Raw genomic sequence first — 22,091 nt, 5'->3', positions numbered from 1 at the left:
TCAGTTACTTCTTTCATCCATCTCTAGTTTCCCAAATTTATCTTGTCTCTAGTTTTCCCAATCTTTGTGGATATACATACACATACACATACACATATGGGTGGATATACGGTTTTGTGTGTGTGTGTATTTAAAATTCCCTTTATTATAGTTTAAGAGAGGCTTCAGGAGAAAGTACGTTTAGATACATGAGTTCATTTGCTATCTTTATCTGGAAGTCTGTTTGCATTCATTCATTCAAGCTTTTTCACTCCCAATAAAAATGCAGTTGTTAATCAATAACCATTACTAAATCCAAAGGATATTTTAGTTCTCATCTTATTAGACCTTTCAGCAGCTTCAACTTACTTCCACTTGGAAATACTCTATTTTCTGAGATTCTGGAATACCTGTTTGTCTTCTGCCTGACTTCCAAAGTTGGAGTTCCCCAAAACCTGGGTTTTCTAGGTGGTTTTTCACATTCTGATGGCATTACACACTGTATCTCTTAACTTGACCTCTCTTCTGGACTACTGACTCATATGTAACAGCTCACTAGGCATCTTTACTTGGCTATTTTACATACAATTGATAATTAACATGTCTGAAACAACCCTTGAGCCGATGCCTATATCCTGCTCTGTATTTCCTCCGTGCTTCATAAATGACATACATTTCCCTACACTCAGATGCTTAAATGAGAAACTTCAGAATCATTCCTGATGCTGCTCTCCCATTAATCCCCATATCTAAACCATTAGTAAGTTTTGTTAATGTTACCTCTAGAATGATTCTCAACCAGTTCATTTTTCTCCATCCACACTAATCCAAGCCATAATCATTTCTTGTCTGGACCCCTGCAACAGTTTACTTGCTTCCATTCTTGCACTCTCCAATCCATCTCCACATAAGAGCCACAATAGTATTTTAAAAAGATAAATCCCATCATGTCATTCTCCATTTAAAAGGTTCCACTGGCTTTTCGTTGTACTTATAACTAAAGACTGCACTCTTGGGGCACCTGAGTGGCTCAGTCGGTAAAGCTTCTGACTTCAGCTCCGGTCATGATCTCACGACTCGTGAGTTCGAGCCCCGCATCGGGCTCTGTGCTGACAGCTCAGAGCCTGGAGCCTGCTACTGATTCTGTCTCCCTCTCTCTGCTCCTTCCCTGTTCACTCTCTTTCTCTCTCTTTCTCTCAAAATTGAACAAACTTAAAAAAAAAAACAAACTGCACTCTTAACGTGGTCTATCAGAACCAACCTGACCTGGCACTCCTGTCTCTTTTCCTTTTTTCTTACTATATTCGAGCCAAACTTGCCTTCTTTTTAGGTCCTTTTAAAAAATTGGAGGCTTTTAGGACCTTTGTACATGCTGTTCTCTTCACTTGGAAAACTCCTCTACTCCTTTTGCTTGGATAACTCCTACCATTCTTTTTTTTTTGGTTTAACTATACCTGGCTCATACATAAACTATGTCCCCTTGGTTACAATGTCTTATACTACCTAATTTTTCCTCTTCATAACACTTAAGTCCATATGAATTTTAAATTTATTTATGTATTTAATATCTGTGCCCTATATTAGATTAAGTGCTTCAAACAGTAGGGATTATAATAGTTTTGTCTGCATTGCATACCACAATACATAATATGGTGCCTGGCATAGAGTTAAGTACTCAAAAAATACTTGCTGAATGAAAGAAGAATAGACCTGTCTAAAGTCTCAGAGCAAATTAGTGCAATGCCAAGATTCAAAATCAAGTCTTCTCTTTCAGATCTTTAAATTACTTCATTTTTTAAATTATTCCACACTTCCTATATAAGATACGTTATTTCTAAGTGTTTTTGATACACTTTAATAAATGCTCTACTATATACAATTTAACTCTATCTAATATTCTGAATATTTGTTAATGCTTATCCTAAGTATTAGCATTTCTGTATTAACAAAAGATTTTACTATTTGAAAATAAATATTTGAAAGAAAATACTTATTGTGGCTTTCACAAAACCACATTTACCAAATAACAGATTTTAAAAATGGTATGTCAGAACAATTTTATCTTAATTTTTACTTAGGGGGAAAATTGTGATTAATGTGACTTTAACTTCAAATATTAAATATTAACTTCAAGAATCACTAAGTCTGACTGACTCAACTTTCTAGCTGTGTGAATTTGGGCAAGTCATTGAATCTTAGTCTGCTGAGGCCATGCCTTATCAGCTACAGCTTAACTCCTTTTAAAATTTCTTTACAGCTTAAGCATTTATAATTCTCTAACACAATAAAAATTAATTCAACACAAATTTATTGAGTGTCAACTCTGTGCCAGTCATTGTTTTAGGTGCTGAGAACACAGCTTACATTTCAGCAGAAAAGAGATATTAAGTGAATATACAAACAAGATAATCTCATGCTTTGGGCTTTTAAAGTTGGGGACAGAACAGGAGAGAGGAGATGTTTACTTTAGTCAGTCAGAAAAGGTCTCTCAGAGGTATCATTTGGAGTAAGATATGAATGTCAAGACACCAGTCAAGAGAAGATTTGGGAAAAGCCACTCAAGGTTAAGCAGTGTTTTTCAAACTGCAAGCCCTGATCTATTTTGTGGAACATGAAATCAATTAAGTGGGCTGGGGGGATAACTGAAAAAATATTAGAATGCATCACAAGAAATAAGACTTTTGTCTTTATACATATATATGCTATATAATATGTGTGTGTGTGTGTGTGTGTGTGTGTGTACATACATGCCTACATATGTATGCACGCATGCCCACCCGGGCACATTGTTAAGTGTATTTCTTACTATACAGTGAGATCAAAAAAGTTTGAGAGCCACTGAGGTAGAGGGATCAGCTAGTTTGAAGGCCTTAGGGACAGTAAAGAGCTTTGTAAGCCATAGGGACAAAGAAGGCCAGCATGGCTGAAGTGAGGACTGGGGAGGAGGTATAAAATGAGGTAGGAAATGTATATAATTTTCCCACATATAATCTCCAGCCAGCATCTTAATCTGGACTGCCACCTCTATTCTCATCACGGGTCCTCGTTAAGAAACATGGCAGAATAACATCCTTGCTTTTATGTCACTTTGTAAACTGTCACTAAGAGAAGTTAGCAATTACACTAATGTGACTGTGAAATTAATCTCTAAGAATGTATTTTATAGTGAGAATGTTATTACTTGAGTAATTAAAAAGTGAAAAAACCAAGTTCATAAACCCTGGGGGAGCCGTCTGTTTCCTTTCAGATCCTCACTATAATGAAAAACTTTAAAGGTTAGTAGTATCTAATTCTGAAAATCTCTTGGCTATAAATACAAAAGGAAAGAGTATGAAGAGACCCTGAAGTCAAATGCAGACACACACACAAAAAAAAAAAAAAAAAAAAAATAGAGACCGGGACTGTAGATGTGGCTCTTTCACTAACCAGCTAAGTGTCCTCACAACTTATTTAAACCTCTTTTGGGCCCTCAGATTCCTTAAGTGTGAAAAAGAAAGTAAAGCAGGTGTTCAGTAAGGTCACTTCATACCTTCATAATTTTATGATTCTAAGTTATTCTAGGTCGTTTACTATTTCTAAAGGTTGCAAAAATTAACCTGGCCATTATTATTTTTAAAAAAATTTTTAAAGAGGAAGTTAAATGATATACGATGAAGCTCATGTCCTTAGCTTGACAGTAGATGTCACGGTGTTTGGAGAACTGGAAGAAAATGTCAGTTATCTCTGAAAGTTTATGTTGTACTTAGGTTGATCTGCACTTTGGAACCGTGTGGCCTTTCCATATCACCAGATCGGTATACTGATAAATAACAAACTTCCTGAAAAGAACGTTTAAACCTCAAATCCTGTGTAGCTAAAGCTTGACAACAACCCTCCGGACAAGGTAAATGGAAAGTGAGTTGGCCACACAACTCACCTACAAGTTCTCCAATCATGAAAAGCAAGTAAAGAACGGCAGCAATGGTCAACCTGGTTTTCACCTTTCTCTGCTTCAGTAACTCTCGCTGTCTGCTGCAGTTGTCACAGGGGTCCACCTTCAGACTCAGCTGACTGTTGGTCAAAGGTAAGTCCTGGTCCAGTAAGGAATCATCGTCGGCCTGGAGGGCCGGGTGCGCCCCGTTAACAGGCCTTTCTGGGATTTCAGAACCATCATCGGCCACCACAACTCGAAGTTTGTTAAACCGAGAAAGCCCCTCGTCCCCCACCTCGTCCGAGAAGTCAAAGGCGCTGGTGTCATTTAAAAACAGCGGCGCATCATCCTTCCGTAGCAGAGATTTGAGACGCTTCCACGCGCCAGATCCGGCCATGGCAGAGGCTGAGCGGCCGCGGCGCGGAATGGCTCGGTGCGGGCGGCCGGCCGGCGGCTCCTACTTCACCGGAGAGCCAGTTCCCGATGGCACTGCCGCGCGTCCCTCCCCATCCTGTGGAAAACGAAACACGCTATAAATTAAAGGCGCCCCAATACTGCCCACAAGTTCCGAAGCCCGGGGCGGCGGGGGGCGCCAGGCCGGCCCGGAGGCTCCGGGGCTCCGCGAGGGGGCGGCGCATCTACCTGGGGCGCTGCCGCGGGGCCGCCGCTCATCTCCCCGCCCCCGGCCGGCCGGCTCGGCGGGGCCGACTCGCGCAGCTCGGCCCGGGGCCGGGCGGGGAGCGGGGCCGTCCTCGCGCCTGCCGCGCCCGCAACTCCAGGCCGGCTTCCCGAGTCTGACAGGTTCGGGGCCGGCCGCCGGGGGCCGCCGCCTCTCCCCGCCCTGCGCGAGGCCGCGCGCGTGCGCCGCAGCGGCCGCAGGCGAGGAGCGCGAAGGAGGGGTCCGCACGAGCCCACGCAGGCCCGCGGCGCAGGGCTGCGGCGCCCGCAAAGGGGCGGGGCAGGGGCTCGTGCCGCATCCAGTTCTCCGCCTCCCGCCGGTAGCCCCAGTCTCGGCTGCGGAGCCCCGCGCGCCCGGCTCTGCCCGAGGGGCACTCACAGGGAAGCCCCAGTCTCTGGTGCCGCACTGTCGCCTCCCCAGGCGGAGAGGCGCTAGCGGATGGAGCCGGGGCCTGCGGTCCGAGTGGGTAGATTCGAACGGTCCCGCCCGCCTGGGGCTGGGCGTTGCTGCGGGAGGTCGCTCCACCCTAGAGGGCCTCAGGAATCTCGGGGCAGGATCTCGGTTGCGGATCCTGGGCAGAAAACGAATTTGTGCTTTCTTGCTAAGTGAGAAACTAAGCAGCTTGCTTTCTTCGAGTTGCTGCTTCTCTGGCAAGTTGACAAAATTTGCTGCACGGGTGAGAGGGCAAGCAAAGCTTATGGTCAGCAGTTCTATGGCCTGCTTTATATTTACTATTGCTTTTCAGCAAGTATGTGTTATCCTGTGTGTTCGCTTAGTGTCCCTTCTCCCTCCATATAACATAGACTAAACCCAAGCAGAAAATCTAGTAGGGGTGTTCGTTTTGGCCTTTGGTTCTGTTAACAACCACAAATTTAAAAGAAGTTCTGAGAAGCAGTTTCTGATTTAGATTTAAGTTTTGGGGCGTCTGGGTGTGGCTCAGTCAGTTAAGCGTCTGACTTCAGCTCAGCTCATGATCTCCCGGATGATCTCGTGGTTCCTGGGTTCCAGCCCTGCTTAGGGCTCTGTGCTGACAGCTGAGCCTGGAGCCTGCTTCAGGTTCTGTGACTCCCTCTGTCTCTGCCCATCCCCTGCTCACACTCATGCGCTCTTTCTCTCTCTCTCTCTCAAAAATAAATATCTAAAAAAAAATTTTTTTTAAAAGATTTAACTTTTAATAGTAACATGGAGGGGTGCCTGGGCGGCTCAGTGGGTTAAGCCTGACTTCAGCTCACGTCATGAGCTTGGAGTTTCAGACCCGTGTTGGGCTCTGTGCTGACAGCTCTGAGCCTGGAGCTGCTTTGGATTCTGTGTCTGCCTCTTTCTGCCCCTCCTGCTCATGCTCTGTCCCTCTGTCTCGCTCTCTCTTTCTCAAATAAATAAACTTTAAAAAATAATAGCAGAATGGAATGGCAATAGACCTCCCCACTCCTCTTCTCCCTTGAAAGTCTAAGAGATTCTTAATCCAGAGCCCTTGAATGGGTTTTAGGGGCTTCTGGAAGCCTTAAATTCATGTGCAAAATATTGTGGCTTATATGGGTTTTCTTGAGTCAAGTCCCTTAGCTTTCATCATGTTCTAAATGGGTTTAAGACTCAAGTAAGATTTAAAACAGCAACACTGTCAGGAGAACTCATAGATCAACCCCCTAGCTTCCTCTCAGAGTTGACTTGTAGTGCAAACTCCTCTATTTATCCTGTGTTAATGGATGTCATATTTGGATAGTAGTCTACATGGATTGTCAAATTTCAAGTTACAAAATCTGCAATAAAAGTCACATGGAACATCATTTTCCTCTGAAGATTTAGAACGCACTTTCGAATCTTGCATGCCTTGGGTACAAGAGCACCAACTGCCTTTGAACTCCCCAGCAATCCTTTCACTTTTGAATGCCCACCATATCCCCACAGAGCTGCAGCCATGGGAGTCAGGTTAGGAAACCTGGATCAGAGATCCCATGGTTCCCAAGACCCGGGAGGGAAGTCTTGCCTAGGAAATTATTCAGTAATCAGGGCCCTCAGTTCATTATCAGCTGAAGGGAGAGTGCTTAGTGAGTAGTGCTTTCCTAACCCCAAATATCTTAATCCACCCAATTTGGGAGTAGGTTAGTGGTTTTTCATTTGTTATACTGCTTGAAATTCTGCTAGTGAGAAAGATAAATGAACAAAGCAACTATGTCAGGAGTGTGATTGCTCTCTCTTTAGTATGAGTTCTTCAAATAGGATTCCATCCAAGGAAAGGGGATAGATGTTTTCAAGGAAAGTTGAGGCAGGAGCATGGATTGTTTTGGGTACTTACAGTAAGCTTTGTTGGGAAGGGGTGCAGTTCTGCGTCCCCATTTATTTTTACTATTTTGTATCACTGGGTATCTGCACAGAGTGATGGGTGGATAACAAAAACTATATAGTGATTTTAATGTATGTTCACAAATTCAGATACTTGTCCCATCCAGAGGTAGAGCTTAATCTCCCTCCCAGTGAATGTGAGCTGCTCTTATTGAATAGCATAATGGCTTACAAGGAATAGAATGTGACATAAGTGACAGTAGATGACTTAAAAGACTAGGTCATAAGAGGCACTGTAGTTGCCTGCTTGTTCTCTCTTGGATCACTTGCACTGGGAGAAGCCAGAGTTACCATGTCACGAGGAACTCAAGCAGCCCCAAGGAAAGGCCCATGTGATGAGAATGGAGACCTCCTGCCAGCACCGATGTGAATGAGCCGTATTGGAAGCAGGTCCTCCACCCTAGTTAAACCTTCAGATGTTTGTAGCCCAGGAGATGTTGACTGAAACCCCATGAGAGATCCTGAGCAGAAGCTCCCATCTAAGCCACTCCCAGATGACCCACAGAGACTGAGATAATAATGTTCATTGTTTTAGTATGGTAAGTTTGGGGATAATTCGTTACACAGCAATAGATAATGAATATACTCAATCTCAACTTTGCTCTGTACCAGGAAAGACACTTTTCTTATTCTTTTATCACGCGCGCCCTTGTTCCTAGGCCTGTCCTTGGGCTAGTGGCATGATTTCTATCACTGAACTTTAAAATGGGCTAAATAAATAGACTTCTGTGAATAGTCTTGGAATTTGCAACCTTATTTCTATGTATTCAGAATTTATAACAACAGACAAATGAACTTTTGAAAAATAATCCATTTATAATCTGGGTACTGCCTGCAATTCAGCTAGCTATTGCTCACCATGCCATTCTTTTATAAGAGACTTAATACTTCTTTCCAGTTGAAGAACTTTTTTGCATGGGCAAATAGAAAAAGTTGCCAACCATTTATCCTATTTCTTACCCAGGTAACCCCTAACACACAAACTGTTTAGGTAATACCAGAAGTCTGACATTTGCAAGACACACACTCCAGCAGTCAACGAGAATAGCCCCCAAATATCCTTTGTCAAAACCTGTTTTGTGGCCCAGATATCTCTTGGGACAAATGACAATGCTGAAAATAATACCACAGCTAACATTTACTTGGGGCTTGTTTATGCACCAAGCACCTCTGCAGGGGACCTGATTTCCATTAGAGGGGAAGTTAAGAATTCAAAGCATGGGTCTTGAAGTCTGACCGTATTTGTATCCTGGTTTCACCATTTAGTTATATCGTCTCTGGAAAACTAACCAATCTGTGCTTCAATTTTCTTACATATAAAATGGGGATGATAAGAGTACCCACTTCACGAGGCTGTGGTGAGGATTCAATGAGATGATGCATGTAAAGCATGTAAAACATAGCATGTGTAGTTCCTAGCACATAGTAAGTGCTCAATCGATGACAGCTCATATTTTTTTAAGTAGATGAAGACGTGGAGTCTCAGGGAAGTGAAGTAAATTGACTGGAGTCATGCAGCTAAAAAACAGAGCAGGAGTTCAATTCCAGATCAGTTTGGTTTCAGAGCTCAAGCTCTCAAACACTAGCCTGCACTGTCCTCTCAGTTTCACACACAAATGGAATGATGTGCAGAAAAGCACCTAGACTCCTTTAGGTGTGCTGGGAGAAATCCCTGTTCCATATATCAAAGACTTGCCAGCATCTTGAGACTTCAACATCACCCTGTGAAATCCTTCTTGGAAAGGAAAGGGAAAAGTGGAAAAGTTTTTAAAAATCGAGGTATGGGGAAAGGTGCCACTTACTTGACAGGCTCACATGTTGCATATTCCCAACCTGAGAATTCCTTTCTCCATTGGAATAGATGATTGTAGGAGATTTCCAAAGGATGCATTTGGAATGTGACTCCTTATCTTTTTCAGGAGGGGTTGAAGGCTATCAGATACAAATGGACGAGGGCTAGTGATGTGATACACAACTATGGGAAGTATAATAATTTCTTCTTTCTATGGAGTGCTATGCTAACAGAGTGGCTGGAGAGTCAGTTTAACCCCTCCTCCAGGGGAAGAGAAGGATGCAAAGTAGGTAAGAGAATTGCCCAAGGACAGGCAAGTTGCCTTCTTGGACAGTGAGTAGATAAAGGAGAGGGTCTCTGGGCCACACCCATGTATCTGTCAGGAAAACCAACCTGTGAGCTAAAACACTCAATCAAGTTCATTGTTTTCATACCTTTGTTTTGTCTTTCCTTACTTTTTAAAGGAAATGTACCTGTGAATTTCTCTAACCATATCTGGCTAAAATTAGAGAGAATAGGAGCTGGGATGGGTTTAAGACATAAGCACACCCGCCCTGGAGTCTGGAGGTAACAGCTTGAAGGTGAGGGTGGAACGCTGATTTTGGACATGCTTTAGGAATCCAGCACAGACAAGAGAAGTTCCTTCCACCTCTAATTTTGCCATCCTTTCACAGTGATCCCCAGCACCATACTGTTGCTGAACTCATTTTCTTGGCTGTAAAAGTGGAAAATAGTATTTGTCCTACCTCTGTCACAGGAACACTGTAAGAATCCAATGAAATTTTGCATGTGAAAACATTCCCTTACTTACTTTACTAGAGAGAGCTATTAAAAACCATACCATCTGGGGCACCTGGGTGCCTCAGTCAGTTAAGCATCTGCTCTGGATTTTGGCTCAGGTCATGCTCTTGCGGTTCATGGGATCGAGCCCTCCATTGGGTTCGACACTCACAGCGTCAAACCTGCTTGGGATTTTCTTTCTCTCTCTCTCTCTCTGCCTCTCCCTAGTTCGTGCTCTCTCTCAAAATAAATAAACATTAAAAAAAAGAAAGAGAGAAAGAAAGAAAGAAAGAAAAAAGAAAGAAAGAAAAAATATTTTAATCATAGTTCATTCATAACTTTAAATTCCCCTCTAAAAAACATTTGTATTTCTTGAAACTGATGTTTAATTTCTAAGAAATTCTTAGTGGTGAGATTAATCTGTCTCATACTGATTGGAGATGATTAAAACACTAATACTCAGTTTATACTTACAGTAGACTTATTTCAGAGAACATTATAACCTTTATGAATTAAACCAAGACAGAGAAGCAACTGCGGACAAAGTGACTCTTGTGACCTCTTAGAACTGGTGGCTTTAAACAATGAAGGTCATTGTATAAAAACTCCCTCCCAGGGTTATTGTGAGGATTAATTAGATTAAAATCTGCAAAGTGCTTTGAGTTTTTCCCAGAATTCCTTTATAAATAAAGATGGCATTAATTATTTTTTTTAGAAGTATCCTTATATGGATCTTCCCAGAATCAAATGTAACAAATTCACCTGTTGTTTAACTTGTATTCCCTGAAGCAAAAAACCCAAGACCAAGCCAACCTAAATGACCTCTAATGGTTTTAAAATGACTATAGATAGGAGCATGCTTGAATGAGCAGAAGTTAGTACCCTAATCACAAAGATCTTGGTGTATGTTTTACATGACCGGGTAATGCCTCATAATCACTATGCCATATGGTAATTATGTATAAATTACTGTAATTATTACAGCTGTTTTATACTGATCAACCAAGTTTTACTCTCCTCTTTGTTATTTATATTTTACTAACTCACATTCTACTCACTTACAAATAGGCTTTAAGGCAGTCTTCCCATTAGTAGGCCTTCCTCACCTCAAAATACTAGAAATGATGAGAATGAGAGTTTTTTCCTGATACTAGATACTGTCTAATCCTCATTGTATGCACAGAAACAAATAGACACAGACGAAAGACAGGTGTCTTAACAACCAACTCTCCAGCAGCTGAGGTTCCTTGGGAACCCCTTCTCAGTTTCCCAGTCTCTGATCTTAATCCTGTTCCCAGTGACCCATCTAGCCCGCACTGTGAGCTCCCCCCCACACCCCAAGAAGGAGCTACTCTGAATATTTTGAGTGTGGGTGTGGGGCAACCCAATTGGGTGGAGGCCTGTGATGTGGGTGGTGAAAGAATTCACTCTGGGCAGAACAAAGGAGATAGAAGTTTATTAAATACACCGCAAGGGAGCTACAGGCAGGACAGCAAAGGAGAGACTGTTTGATAGGGGGCTGTGGGTGGGGGGGGGGGGGTGTAGTTAAGGGGGGAAGGTGGGGAGGTATGAGAATGTGTGGAATTTTGGTACCTTTTTTTTGGTACCTGTGCCCCATGGTAAGTAGCTCAGTTGTCAACTAGGTCTTAAGGCTATTTTCAGGGGGGTCACCTAATGGGCCTATTTGCATTTAGCCTGGTGGTCACTGTGGGCCCTTTTACCTTACTGAGGTTCCCATTGCTCAGGCATGTTGCCTAAAAGCTGCCTCTACAGTGGGCTTAAGGTAGCAGAAACTCTGGAGCAGGTCCAGGTGAAGTCTGGGGAACAGTAGGGTAAGAAGCCCATTGCAAATGAGGAACCAGTCTGGCAGGCAACCAGCTGTCCTGATTTACTCGGGATGGAGGGTATTTCCAAGACCTGAGACTACAGTTTACTGGGATGAGTTTACCTTGTAGCAAGAATAGATTCTGTAACCGTGATATTGCTGGGCAGGGAGAGTATCTTACCTGGGCAAGACACCTTGTTCCTGTTGGGCCCTGCAGCACACTGGGCTGGGTGTTCTCAGGGAATTCTCAGGATGTGACTCCTGTTACAGTGAAATGGAAGAGGTCAAAGGTGTCTGAGAGGGAGGCCAACCACCTCAGATAGGACCCACCCCCAAGGTACCATGACCCTGTTAGAGTCGCGGAGATCCCAAGTCAGTTCTGTAACTTTGCAGGTGTGGAAACTCTGCCTGAGGGTGAGGCTGGGGAAGTCAGTGTATGCCAGACTGCCCCAAGAGACTGAGTAAATTACTGTGTGGTTGATTGCTTAATTATCCTGGGGTACAACTCTCTTACTGCCCTGGATGCCCTCTTCACAGGACCAGTGAATATGAGAAACCAAGTTACCTTACAGCTAGAACAAAGGTGGCTGGGGGGTTTCAGTGACATCATTTACAGGCCTCATGGCCTCTCCTGGCCTTTTGTGTTCCTTTTTCCCTCCTGGGGTGTTCTTCCTCCTTCTCAGTGTCTGGCTAACTGCCATTCAGCTTTCAAACCCAATGGATTCTGCCCAAGTTCCCTCCTTCTTTCCCTCTTTCCTCCTCTCCTTCCCTTCTCTCTTCCCTCCCTTTTGTTTTTAAACTTAAAAAAGTTTATTTTTGAGAGAGAGTGCACATACACACACATGTGCACGAGTAGGGGAGAGGCAGAGAGAGAGGGGCACAGAGGACCTGAAGTAGGCAGCACTGACAGCAGAGAGCCACATGTGGGGCTCAAACTGGCAGATGGCAAGATCATGACCTGAGCCAAAGTTGGACACTTAACCAACTGAGCCACTCAGGTGCCCCTTCCTTCCCTTTCCTCTTTCCTTCTTTTCTTTTCTTTTCTTTTCTTTTCTTTTCTTTTCTTTTCTTTTCTTTTCTTTTCTTTTCTTTTCTTTCTTCCCTTCCACAAATGTTATTTCAGTGTTTATCATATGCCAAGTCACTAAAGTAGGCACTGGAGCTATAGAATTGGATAAGACAAAGTCTAGATGATAACCCACCCCCGATTAGTCCTGTATATACAGCATACATTCTAATTCTTTATTACTAATCCCCCCCCCCCGATTCCATGCAGACTGTTGATATCTATATATAACTTTCGAGCGAAAGTGAACCTTTCTTCTTGGTTCAATTTTAGTTTAGTCTTTCTGAAATCATTCCCCAGGCCCCCATCTGGTAAAGTCTTCAGATAACCACCTCCATCCATGGCGTGCTGATTTTTATCACTTAGTATTACTGTTACTGCCTTTAGTTCTCCCAGTTGTGCTTAGTTCTGAGTTGTGACCTCGCAGCTCAGAGCCCTGTCTTCATTTTATAAATAGTCGGGATATTTTTATCCCAAAGTTGCATTACTTTGCACTTGTTCCCACTAAAGCTCTCTTGTCAGTTGTCTGACCACAGAGTCAGATTTATAGGCTCTTCTGACTAGCCCAAGGATTGGCAAACTTTTTCTATAAAGGGCCAGATAATAAATAATTTCCGGTTTGCAGCAATACCTTGGTACTGGTCGAATTTGCTCACTTCTGCCCTTGTGAAAGCAGCCGTAGGTGATAATAAGCAAATGAGTATGGCTATGTTCCCATAAAACACTGGACACTGAAATGTGAATTTCGTATACTTTTCACCTGCCACAAAATATTAGTCTTCTTTCAATTTTTTTCAACCATTTAAAAATGGAGAGGGGCGCCTGGGTGGCGCAGTCGGTTAAGCGTCCGACTTCAGCCAGGTCACGATCTCGCGGTCCGTGAGTTCGAGCCCCGCGTCGGGCTCTGGGCTGATGGCTCAGAGCCTGGAGCCTGTTTCCGATTCTGTGTCTCCCTCTCTCTCTGCCCCTCCCCCGTTCATGCTGTGTCTCTCTCTGTCCCAAAAATAAATAAACGTTGAAAAAAAAAATTAAAAAAAAAAATGGAGAAACCATTCTTAGCTCAAGGGATGCACAAAAACAGGGGTAGGCTGGATTTGGCTTGTGGGCTGTAGTTTGCTGGCCATGATCTAGACTCATCACTAGTTAGAAGTGTTGTTCGAGATTTCACTGCTCATTCCCTCCTCCTGATCACTTATACATATAAGTGATATACATTGTAATTGCAGTTGCCTTATATGGCATGGTTTTTTTCACCACTCCTTTACCTACTCAATTCTAGATAAAGTCTAGAGCCACTCTCCCCCATGGCATCCATCCCACCCCAAGTCTAGACAAGTCCATTTGTTACATATGCTCATGTCTCACTTTGTAAATTTATCTTCATTAGTGGCATTATTTGACTAGTGGCTGCTTCTCACTCCCTTGTTAGGCTTTATGCTTCATGAGACTGGGGGCTGTCTATCTTTGCTCATATCTCCTGCACCTGACCCTGTGCCTGGCACGCAGTAGGTGCTCAATAAAGCATTTGTTGAACAGAGGAACCAGATCCACAGCAGACCTCAGCTTATTGGCTGGGCATTGTTGTCTATAATAGCTCCCTCCCCTTATTAGCAGAGAGACCTTGAATTTTAAGATCTCTTTGAGCTTCAGTTTCCTTCTCTGTCAAATGGAGATAAGAGTTACTATCAGTGGGTTGTGGTGACTTAAATGAGAAGATGTAACTGGCACATGGCTTGCTCCAGTCACTGTTAGATTAATGTCAGGCTCCTTCCCCACTTCCTCTCATTGCTGTCAACTCTATGGTTGTCTGATGTCTAACTACCACTTGCTCAGATATCCCAAGTGCATAGGACTCCACCTGCCTGAAGAGAACTGCACTGTTTCCTTCGAGAAACCCAGAATTAGAAATATGATGAGTACACCCTTCATATATCTGCTGCCTTTCTAAGACCTGTCACTTGGGCCCTCTAGTTCCCTCCCCTGGCTGGAATCAACAGGCTCCACCCATTGTTTTTGCTTCCTTATGTTTGCTTATGTTTGCTTAGTTCCTTATGGCCTCACAAAACATTCCAATCTTATGTGACTTTTATTTCAGCTTCTCCTTTGGAAATCTGTCAAAGGTTTTTTAAGGTGTTAAGGTAGAAAATATAAAGCAGTTCCCTTTTACCTACTCACTATTTACTTCCTCAAAAATTAAGTAAATTAATTTTTCTTTTTACAGATACCATTTGACCATCTTTGTCTAAAGTTAACTTTAAGTGTTTACCATGCCTATTTCACAAATAAACCATAACTTCCTAGGTTCTCTCCAGAGATTTCTTAGTGATAATAATTATCATGTCATAAAAATTACAAGATTTTGAGCCCAAAATGTGTTAAGCACTGTGCTAGGAACTTTAATTAAATACATCATTTAATTTAATCCTTATAACAGCCTTGCATAGTGGATACTATTATCCCCATTTTATACATGGGATAAATGAAATTTTTTTTGAGAGAGAGAGAGTGTGTGTGTGTATGAGAGCAGAGTAGGGGGAGGGGCAGGGACACAAGAGAGAGAGAGACAGAGAGAGAGAGAGAGAGAGAGAGAGAGAGAGACTCTCAAGCAGACTGTATGCCCAGCACAGAGCCCCATGCAGGGCTCTGTCCCATGACCCTGAGATCATGACCTGAGCCAGATTCAACAGCCGGATACTTAACCTACTGAACTATGCAGGCACCCAAGGATAAATGAAGTCTTTTAAATAATTTATTGAAAGCCACGTTATTAGAAGATGGTGGACTCAAGGTTTGCATTCAGGTTTCCCCCAGCCCAGTGCCCATCATCTTTCCATCCTGACATTTTCTTCCCTTCTTATGCTTGGTAGCTGGTGGGGCTGGGAAGGGCACGTGTATCACATTTTCACTCTTGTAACCTCCCGAGTGAACAGCCAGCTATGATGACTAGTTGCCCATTTTGGCTAATGGCTCCTCAGTGTCATAGCAAAGTTCCATCAGAACTCATGTGGGTTTTAAAGTATTACCCTTTCGCTTAAAACCACTCATCATCCATCCATCCAACCAATATGTCTATTTTTTTAAGTTTGTTTGTTTGTTTGTTTGTTTTTGAGAGAGAGAGAGCAAGCAGGAGGGGCAGAGAGAGAGGGAGACAGAATCTCAAGCAGGCTCCGCACCATTGGCACAGAGTCAGATGTGGGGCTTGAACTAGACACTTAACCTACTGAGCCACCCAGGTGCCCCTAACCAATATTTCTCAACAGGCTATCTCACTCCGTTTGGGCTGCTATAACAAAATACCACAGGCTGGGTGTCATAGAAACAGCAGAAATCTACTTCTCACAGTTCTGGAGGCTTAGAAGTCCTAGATCAAGGGGCACCTGGGTGGCTCAGTCAGTTGACCATCTGACTCTTGGTTTCAGCTCAGGTCATGACCTCACGGTTCGTGGGTTCAAGCCCCATGTCAGGCTCTATGCTGACAGTGCAGAGCCTGCTTGGGATTCTCTCTCTCTGCCCCTCCCCTGCTTGCTCTCTCTCTCTCTCTCAAAATAAATAAATAAACAAACAAAAAAAAGTCCAAGATGAAGGCACTAGCAGGGTCATCTTCTGGTGAGGACGCTCTTCCCGATTCATAGCCATTGCTTTTTCACTGTGTCCTCACAGAGTAGGAAGGGTAGGGAGGTCTGTGGGACCTCCTTTGTAAGAACATGAATCCCATTCATGAGGGCTCCATCCCTGTGTCCTAATCACCTCCCAAAGTCTCCATCTTCTAACATCATCACTTCGGCATTAGGATTCCAACTGGTGACTTTTGGGGGACACACACATTCAGATCATAGCAGAGATTGTATACCAGACACTGTGCTATGTGTTGAATGTGTCTTAGGCCAAAGAAATGTGTCTTTAGTGCTTAAAATTAGTTTAAAATGAAGACATTGGGGTGAGGGGTGCACCTGAGTGGCTCAGTCGTTCAAGCTTCTGAGTCTTGATTTCGGTTCAAGTCATGATCTCACAGTCTGTGAAGTTGAGCCCTGTGTCAGGCTCTCCACTGACAGTGTGGGGCTGCTTGGAATTCTCTTCCCTCTCTCTGCCCCTCCCCCACTTACACACATGTGCGCACTTTTTTTCTCTCTCCCTCTCTCAAATAAAATTAAAGAAATAAAGAAATAAATAATAAAATTAAGGCACTGGGTAGTTAAAGAAGAGGCATTTGGAGAGGAGGGCTTGGAGGTAGGAAGATGGAGAGAAAGGATGGGAAAGAGAAGAACTGCCTATGAAATCACTGCCTTGGGGACCCATGGGTCAGGAGGAGGCCAGTGGGTATGGCAAGGAAGGCAAGGGAAGATTAATGAGATTCTCACACACCAGGATAGAAGTGATAAGGTGAAACCAGCAGAATTTCTCTCTGGCATGACATACTGCCTCTGTTAGTGTGGCTTATGATTTTCGGTTCCCTTTCCAACAGCCAGTACTTTCCTAGCTCTCTGACGTTCTTGTTTTCTCTTTCCCAAGCCAGCATAGATGATACCTTTGCATTGGTGTTCTCTGTCTGGGTAGCATCCCCATTTATCTTGATGGCCTACCAGAATTGCTGCAGTGACAGCCTGTTTCACTGTGTAGAAGGTGCTTACTTCATTTCTGCTTTAGTTGTGTGTGTGTGTGTGTGTGTGTGTGTCTGTGTATGCACAGTGTGTGTGTGTGTATGCACATGAGAAGTGAGAGTGCCTGGATTGTTGTAATTCAGACCATGCTCACACAAAGGGATCCTGGTGACCAGAAGAGTCCTCACAGGCACATCCACCTCAGTGCGTTCGCTGTGCATCAGAGTCAGAAACTTGATTTTGTTGACACCCTGAGAATATATTCATCTCCTATTAACTAGCTCACAGAGAGTAATAAATACAAAGCAGAATATTGAGGGTATGTATGTAGGAAAGTGTACATATGTTTTATTTATTTATTTTTTTAATTTTTTTTTAACGTTTTATTTATTTTTGAGACAGAGACAGAGCATGAACGGGGGAGGGGCAGAGAGAGAGGGAGACACAGAATCGGAAGCAGGCTCCAGGCTCTGAGCCAGCAGCCCAGAGCCCAACGTGGGGCTCAAACTCACGGACCGCGAGATCGTGACCTGGGCTGAAGTCGGACGCTTAACGGACTGAGCCACCCAGGCGCCCCATGTACATATGTTTTAAAGATCCATACTGAAATGAGTAGGGATGAAGTGACTTGGGTCTATCTATCTGCTTTAAAATACTTTAGTTTTGGGGCACCTGGATGGCTCAGTCAGTTAAGTGTCTGACTTCCATTCAGGTCATGGTCTCACAGTTTGTGGGTTCGAGCCCTGCATCAGGCTCTGTACTGACAGCTCAGAGCCTGCAGCCTGCTTCAGATTCTGTGTCTCCCTCTCTCTCTGCCCCTCCCCTGCTCATACTCACTCTCTGTCTCTCTCTCAAAAATAAATAAACATTTTAAAAAATTTTTAAGTGAAGCAGGTGTGGGAAAATCTTGATAATAATGATTGAATTTGGTTAACGGGTATTTTATACTATTTGTACCTTATATATGTTATATCCTAATTATATTATTTCCCTACTTCTGTGTGTTTGAAATTTTTCTTAACATGAAAATTAAAACAATAAAGGAAATGACAATAATTTACAGAAAGAAGTACAAAATCGTCAGGTTACCTCGTGCAAGTTAAGTTAACGAGGAATCCAAGGTGGAGAGCTAAGTCGATGTAAGACTGTTGGGTCACCCAGGACAATGACATATTCCTGTCTGCAACCAGGCGCTCCTCTCTCCCCTTCTGCTCTCATGTCCCGGGACCTAATTCCTGGGACTATCTCAGAAACTTAGTAATCTGATTCCTACATCCACGGGCTGCTCCCATTGCACTCCCTGTCCCCTGTCAGATATTTAAATCCTGCTCCAGGCTGAGGGGATTGGTGCCTCTATTGCTACCACCCCTGGCAACAGGCATCTATCTCTCCCGCTTGCAGCTTCTAGTTTTGCTTTAGGACTGCCCGTTCTTGGGGTACATGAGAGACCCTGCTAACTCAAATGCTGGTTCAGTTTCCACTCCTGCTGGCACCCCCCTCCCATCAGATCTCTTAGGGGCTTGAAACCTGAGGAGCAGCAAGGCATGGGCACAGGGAGGATTCCTGACCTCGCAGCCTGACCTATCTGCCGGGCTCTGCCTTGTTTGCTGGGCACCAGCTCCAGGAATGGCACAGATGGCTAAAGGGAAAGGCACTAAGGATGCCTCATTTTCAAAGGCACAATTTATTTAATTTGATTCTTTTTTTTTTTTTTTTTAATTTTTTTTTTTCGACATTTATTTATTTTTGGGACAGAGAGAGACAGAGCATGAACGGGGGAGGGGCAGAGAGAGAGGGAGACACAGAATCAGAAACAGGCTCCAGGCTCTGAGCCATCAGCCCAGAGCCCGACGCGGGGCTCGAACTCACAGACCACGAGATCGTGACCTGGCTGAAGTCGGACGCTTCACCGACTGCGCCACCCAGGCGCCCCAATTTGATTCTTATTCAGATCTGTGAGATATAGTTATCATTCCTACTTGAAGAGATAGGGAACTAGGGCACTCTGAGGTTAAGCAATGTGTTTACAGTCACAGAGTTAATCTGCAGCAGGACCATGGTGTGAACTGAGGCGTTCCCGTCCCCTGAAGGAGTTTATCGGTGTCTAAATCCAAGTGATTACTAAACTACTGTATTTCTCAAATTAAACTAGTGTTTGTAGGGGCGCCTGGGTGGCACAGTCGGTTAAGCGTCCGACTTCAGCCAGGTCACGATCTCGCGGTCCGTGAGTTCGAGCCCCGCGTCGGGCTCTGGGCTGATGGCCCAGAGCCTGGAGCCTGTTTCCGATTCTGTGTCTCCCTCTCTCTCTGCCCCTCCCCCGTTCATGCTCTGTCTCTCTCTGTCTCAAAAATAAATAAATAAATAAATAAAAACGTTTAAACTAGTGTTTGTAGCAACCAGGTTGTGTTACCGCAAAAGACGATTCGTTATTAGCAGCAGGTTGGAATTATTCAACAGCTAAATGCCGTATTTCATTTTCATCCATGTGTTGAATTTACTAATTTTTAAAAAAGGTTTATTTATTTATTTTGAGAGAGAAAGAGCAGGGGAGGGGCAGAGAGAGAGAATCCCAAACAGGCTCGACAATCAGCGTGGAGCCTGACTCAGGGCTTGATCCCAGGACCAACCATGAGATCATGGCCTGAGCCAAAATCAAAAGTCGGATGCTTAACTGACTGAGCCACCCAAGCACCCCTGAATTTACAAATTTAAATAAAACGGTCCTGATTTTTCATTATGAGGAGTTAATAACTAATATCTATAGTTGATAAATCAAGAAAAAAGGGTGTAAATATATTACATATAGTTTCAGTGGTAAACAGTAGTAGAATTTAAAGCAGAAACTATTGGGGCCCCTGGGTGGCTCAGTGGGTTAAGCATCTGACTTCAGCTCAGGTCATGATCTCACTGCTCGAGAGTTTGAGCCCCACTTCGGGCTCTGTGCTGACAGCTCAGAGCCTGGAGCCTGTTTTGGATTGTGTGTCTCCCTTTCTCTCTGCCCCTCTCCTGCTCACACTGTGTCTCTTTCTCTCAAAAATAAATAAATGTTAAAAAAATTAAAAAAACCCCCAAAAAAACCCCAGAAAGTATTGATAAAAAAACCTCTGAGTAATGGGTGTGGCAGTGATGTGGTTGATGGGGATGGGAGGTAGGAGGTGTTTTTGTTTCTCATTTTACACACATCGATACGGTCTGAATTTTTAAAAATATGGGCAAGTTTTACTTGTATAGATTAAAAATAATAGTTTAAAAATAGAAAAAAGAAGTGAAATACAATGAAACGTATCCCCTCAATGAGTGATGGCTGAAGTTGTCATATGTAATACTATGTAGCCAACAGAAATTTTAAGTTGGAAAGGCAAATCAAGAATGATGTGGTTAGGATAATACCTAATCATGTATATACTGCGTGTAGGTATATGTGCATACAAACAGGAAGGATGCATATCAAAGTGATACCAAAGTGTAGGGATGAGGGGTGAGGAGGAGAGGAGGATTCTGATGATTAACTGCATTCACTTCTATATACTGCTTGATTTTTTTTGAGGGGCATGTACTGAATATGAAAGTGTGCAGAACATTTTGCAGGTTCAAAGCTACAGCGATTCTGAGTGTTCCCTCTTTTCCTCTTTGCCACAGAACAGCCAAATGTGATTGCACTGTGTTACATATAAGTATCAGGATCTTACACTTGATTTATAGTGAAGAAATTCACTGTTCCTAAATATTGTTACAAAAGAGAAGTTTGTGAATTGCATTATTCCACTCTCAGGCCTTAATGTCACCACAGAGCTGACCAAGTCTGATTCATTGTTTTTTTGTTTTTTTTTTTTTTTTTGTATTGTTACATTTCCTTCCTTTGCTTGGTTTTGACCAAGGGTGTGTGGGGTTTAAATCTCCAAATCCAGTATCTCATGACTGTAACAAGGTATGTATCCCACACTGTGGAGTCCTGGACTTGGAGTCTTTAACCCTGATACTTGATAGAATCCTTCTGATGAAGAGAAGCAGGGGGAGAGGAAGCAGTATGTCCATGGAGGTCCCCAAGGCAGCCTCCACGGAGGAGTAGAAGGCAATGGAAGATAAAGTGACGAGTCCAGAGAAAGCCGAGGAAGCAAAATTAAAACCAAGGTATCGTCATCTGGGACAAAAGTCTGGAGGTTTAGATTTCTTAAGGAAACGATTGCAGAAAGGGCAAAAATACTTTGATGCCAGGGATTACAACCTGGCTAAAACACAACTGAAGAGCAAGCAGCTTCCTACTGCAGCTCTGACTAAGATAAGTCACTGGTGACCGCATTCCTACTCCACAGAAACTTCCTCCACAGAAACCATCCCTTGCTGCCAGCAAGCTGGCTGGCTGATTAAAAGAGCTGAACTGCATGAATCTTCTAATTCTCATTATTTCTCCTTGTTATTCCTCTGCTTTTCATGTCCTTTCATTCACTAAGTCATTTGAGAAAGAGCTTTGCAGGTAGCAGTAGTGTGTGCTGCTATTGTAAGGAAATATACGCGTGGAGAGTTTTTGATTAGTTTAACAGTGCGCTGATAAAGAGAACGTGTTTGAGCAACATAAAGTAATCTGCTTGAAAATAATTGTGTATATTACCTAACTCCTAGTGTAGGACTGGTTCCAACAAGTAACAAGCAAGTTTTATGATTGTAATGTTTTGGCTTTCTTTAATTCATCTTAATTCAGCTCTGTATGTTACTCTTATTTAAAATAACCACGGGGTGTCTAGGTGGCTCAGTAGGTTAAGCCTCCAACTTCAGCTCAGGTCATGATCTCACAGCTCCTGAGTTCAAGCCCCATGTCGGGGTCTGTGCTGACAGCTCAGAGCCTGGAGCCTGCTCGGGATTCTGTATCTCCCTCTCTCTCTCTGCCCCTCCCCACCCATTTTTTTTCTCTCTGTCTCTCTCAAAAAATAAACATTAAAAAAAATAAAATAAAATAACCTCTATTGTATTAATTTCTTTTGCATTTTCCTTTTGGATTTTTTTAAAACTTTTTTTAATGTTTATTTATTATTGAGAGACAGAGCATGAGTAGGGGAGGGGCAGAGAAAGAGGGAGACACAGAGTCTGAAGCAGGTTCCAGGCTCTGAGCTGGCAGCACAGAGCC

General features: G+C 43.3%; 2 protein-coding genes and 1 pseudogene across 8 annotated transcripts in view; 2 read left to right on the top strand and 1 right to left on the bottom strand.

The window, feature by feature from the left end:
* SLC30A4 (solute carrier family 30 member 4) overlaps positions 1-5,041 on the bottom strand; it is a 30,242-nt gene extending 25,201 nt beyond the window's left edge. For 2 of the 7 annotated variants that reach the window (XM_045449850.1, XM_045449851.1), the window contains exons 1-2: positions 4,532-4,756; positions 3,896-4,400 (exon numbers count right to left, since the gene is read on the bottom strand). In XM_045449850.1, coding sequence (XP_045305806.1) covers positions 3,896-4,286 — 391 coding nt within the window. In that variant the 5' untranslated portion in view covers positions 4,287-4,400; positions 4,532-4,756. Of the gene's footprint in view, positions 1-3,895; positions 4,762-4,946 lie in introns of those variants that run through there. The other 5 variants (XM_045449849.1, XM_045449853.1, XM_045449852.1 and 2 more) reach the window with 5 other exon arrangements.
* Positions 1-22,091, top strand: part of BLOC1S6 (biogenesis of lysosomal organelles complex 1 subunit 6) — a 125,152-nt gene that overhangs the window by 41,140 nt on the left and 61,921 nt on the right. The window lies entirely within an intron of this gene.
* LOC123583075 lies at positions 20,852-21,542 on the top strand (annotated as a pseudogene).

Source organism: Leopardus geoffroyi, chromosome B3, assembly GCF_018350155.1.
Source record: "Leopardus geoffroyi isolate Oge1 chromosome B3, O.geoffroyi_Oge1_pat1.0, whole genome shotgun sequence".
In the NCBI taxonomy this organism is placed as follows: Eukaryota; Metazoa; Chordata; class Mammalia; order Carnivora; family Felidae; genus Leopardus; species Leopardus geoffroyi.
This window is presented reverse-complemented; position numbering and strand designations above follow the sequence as displayed.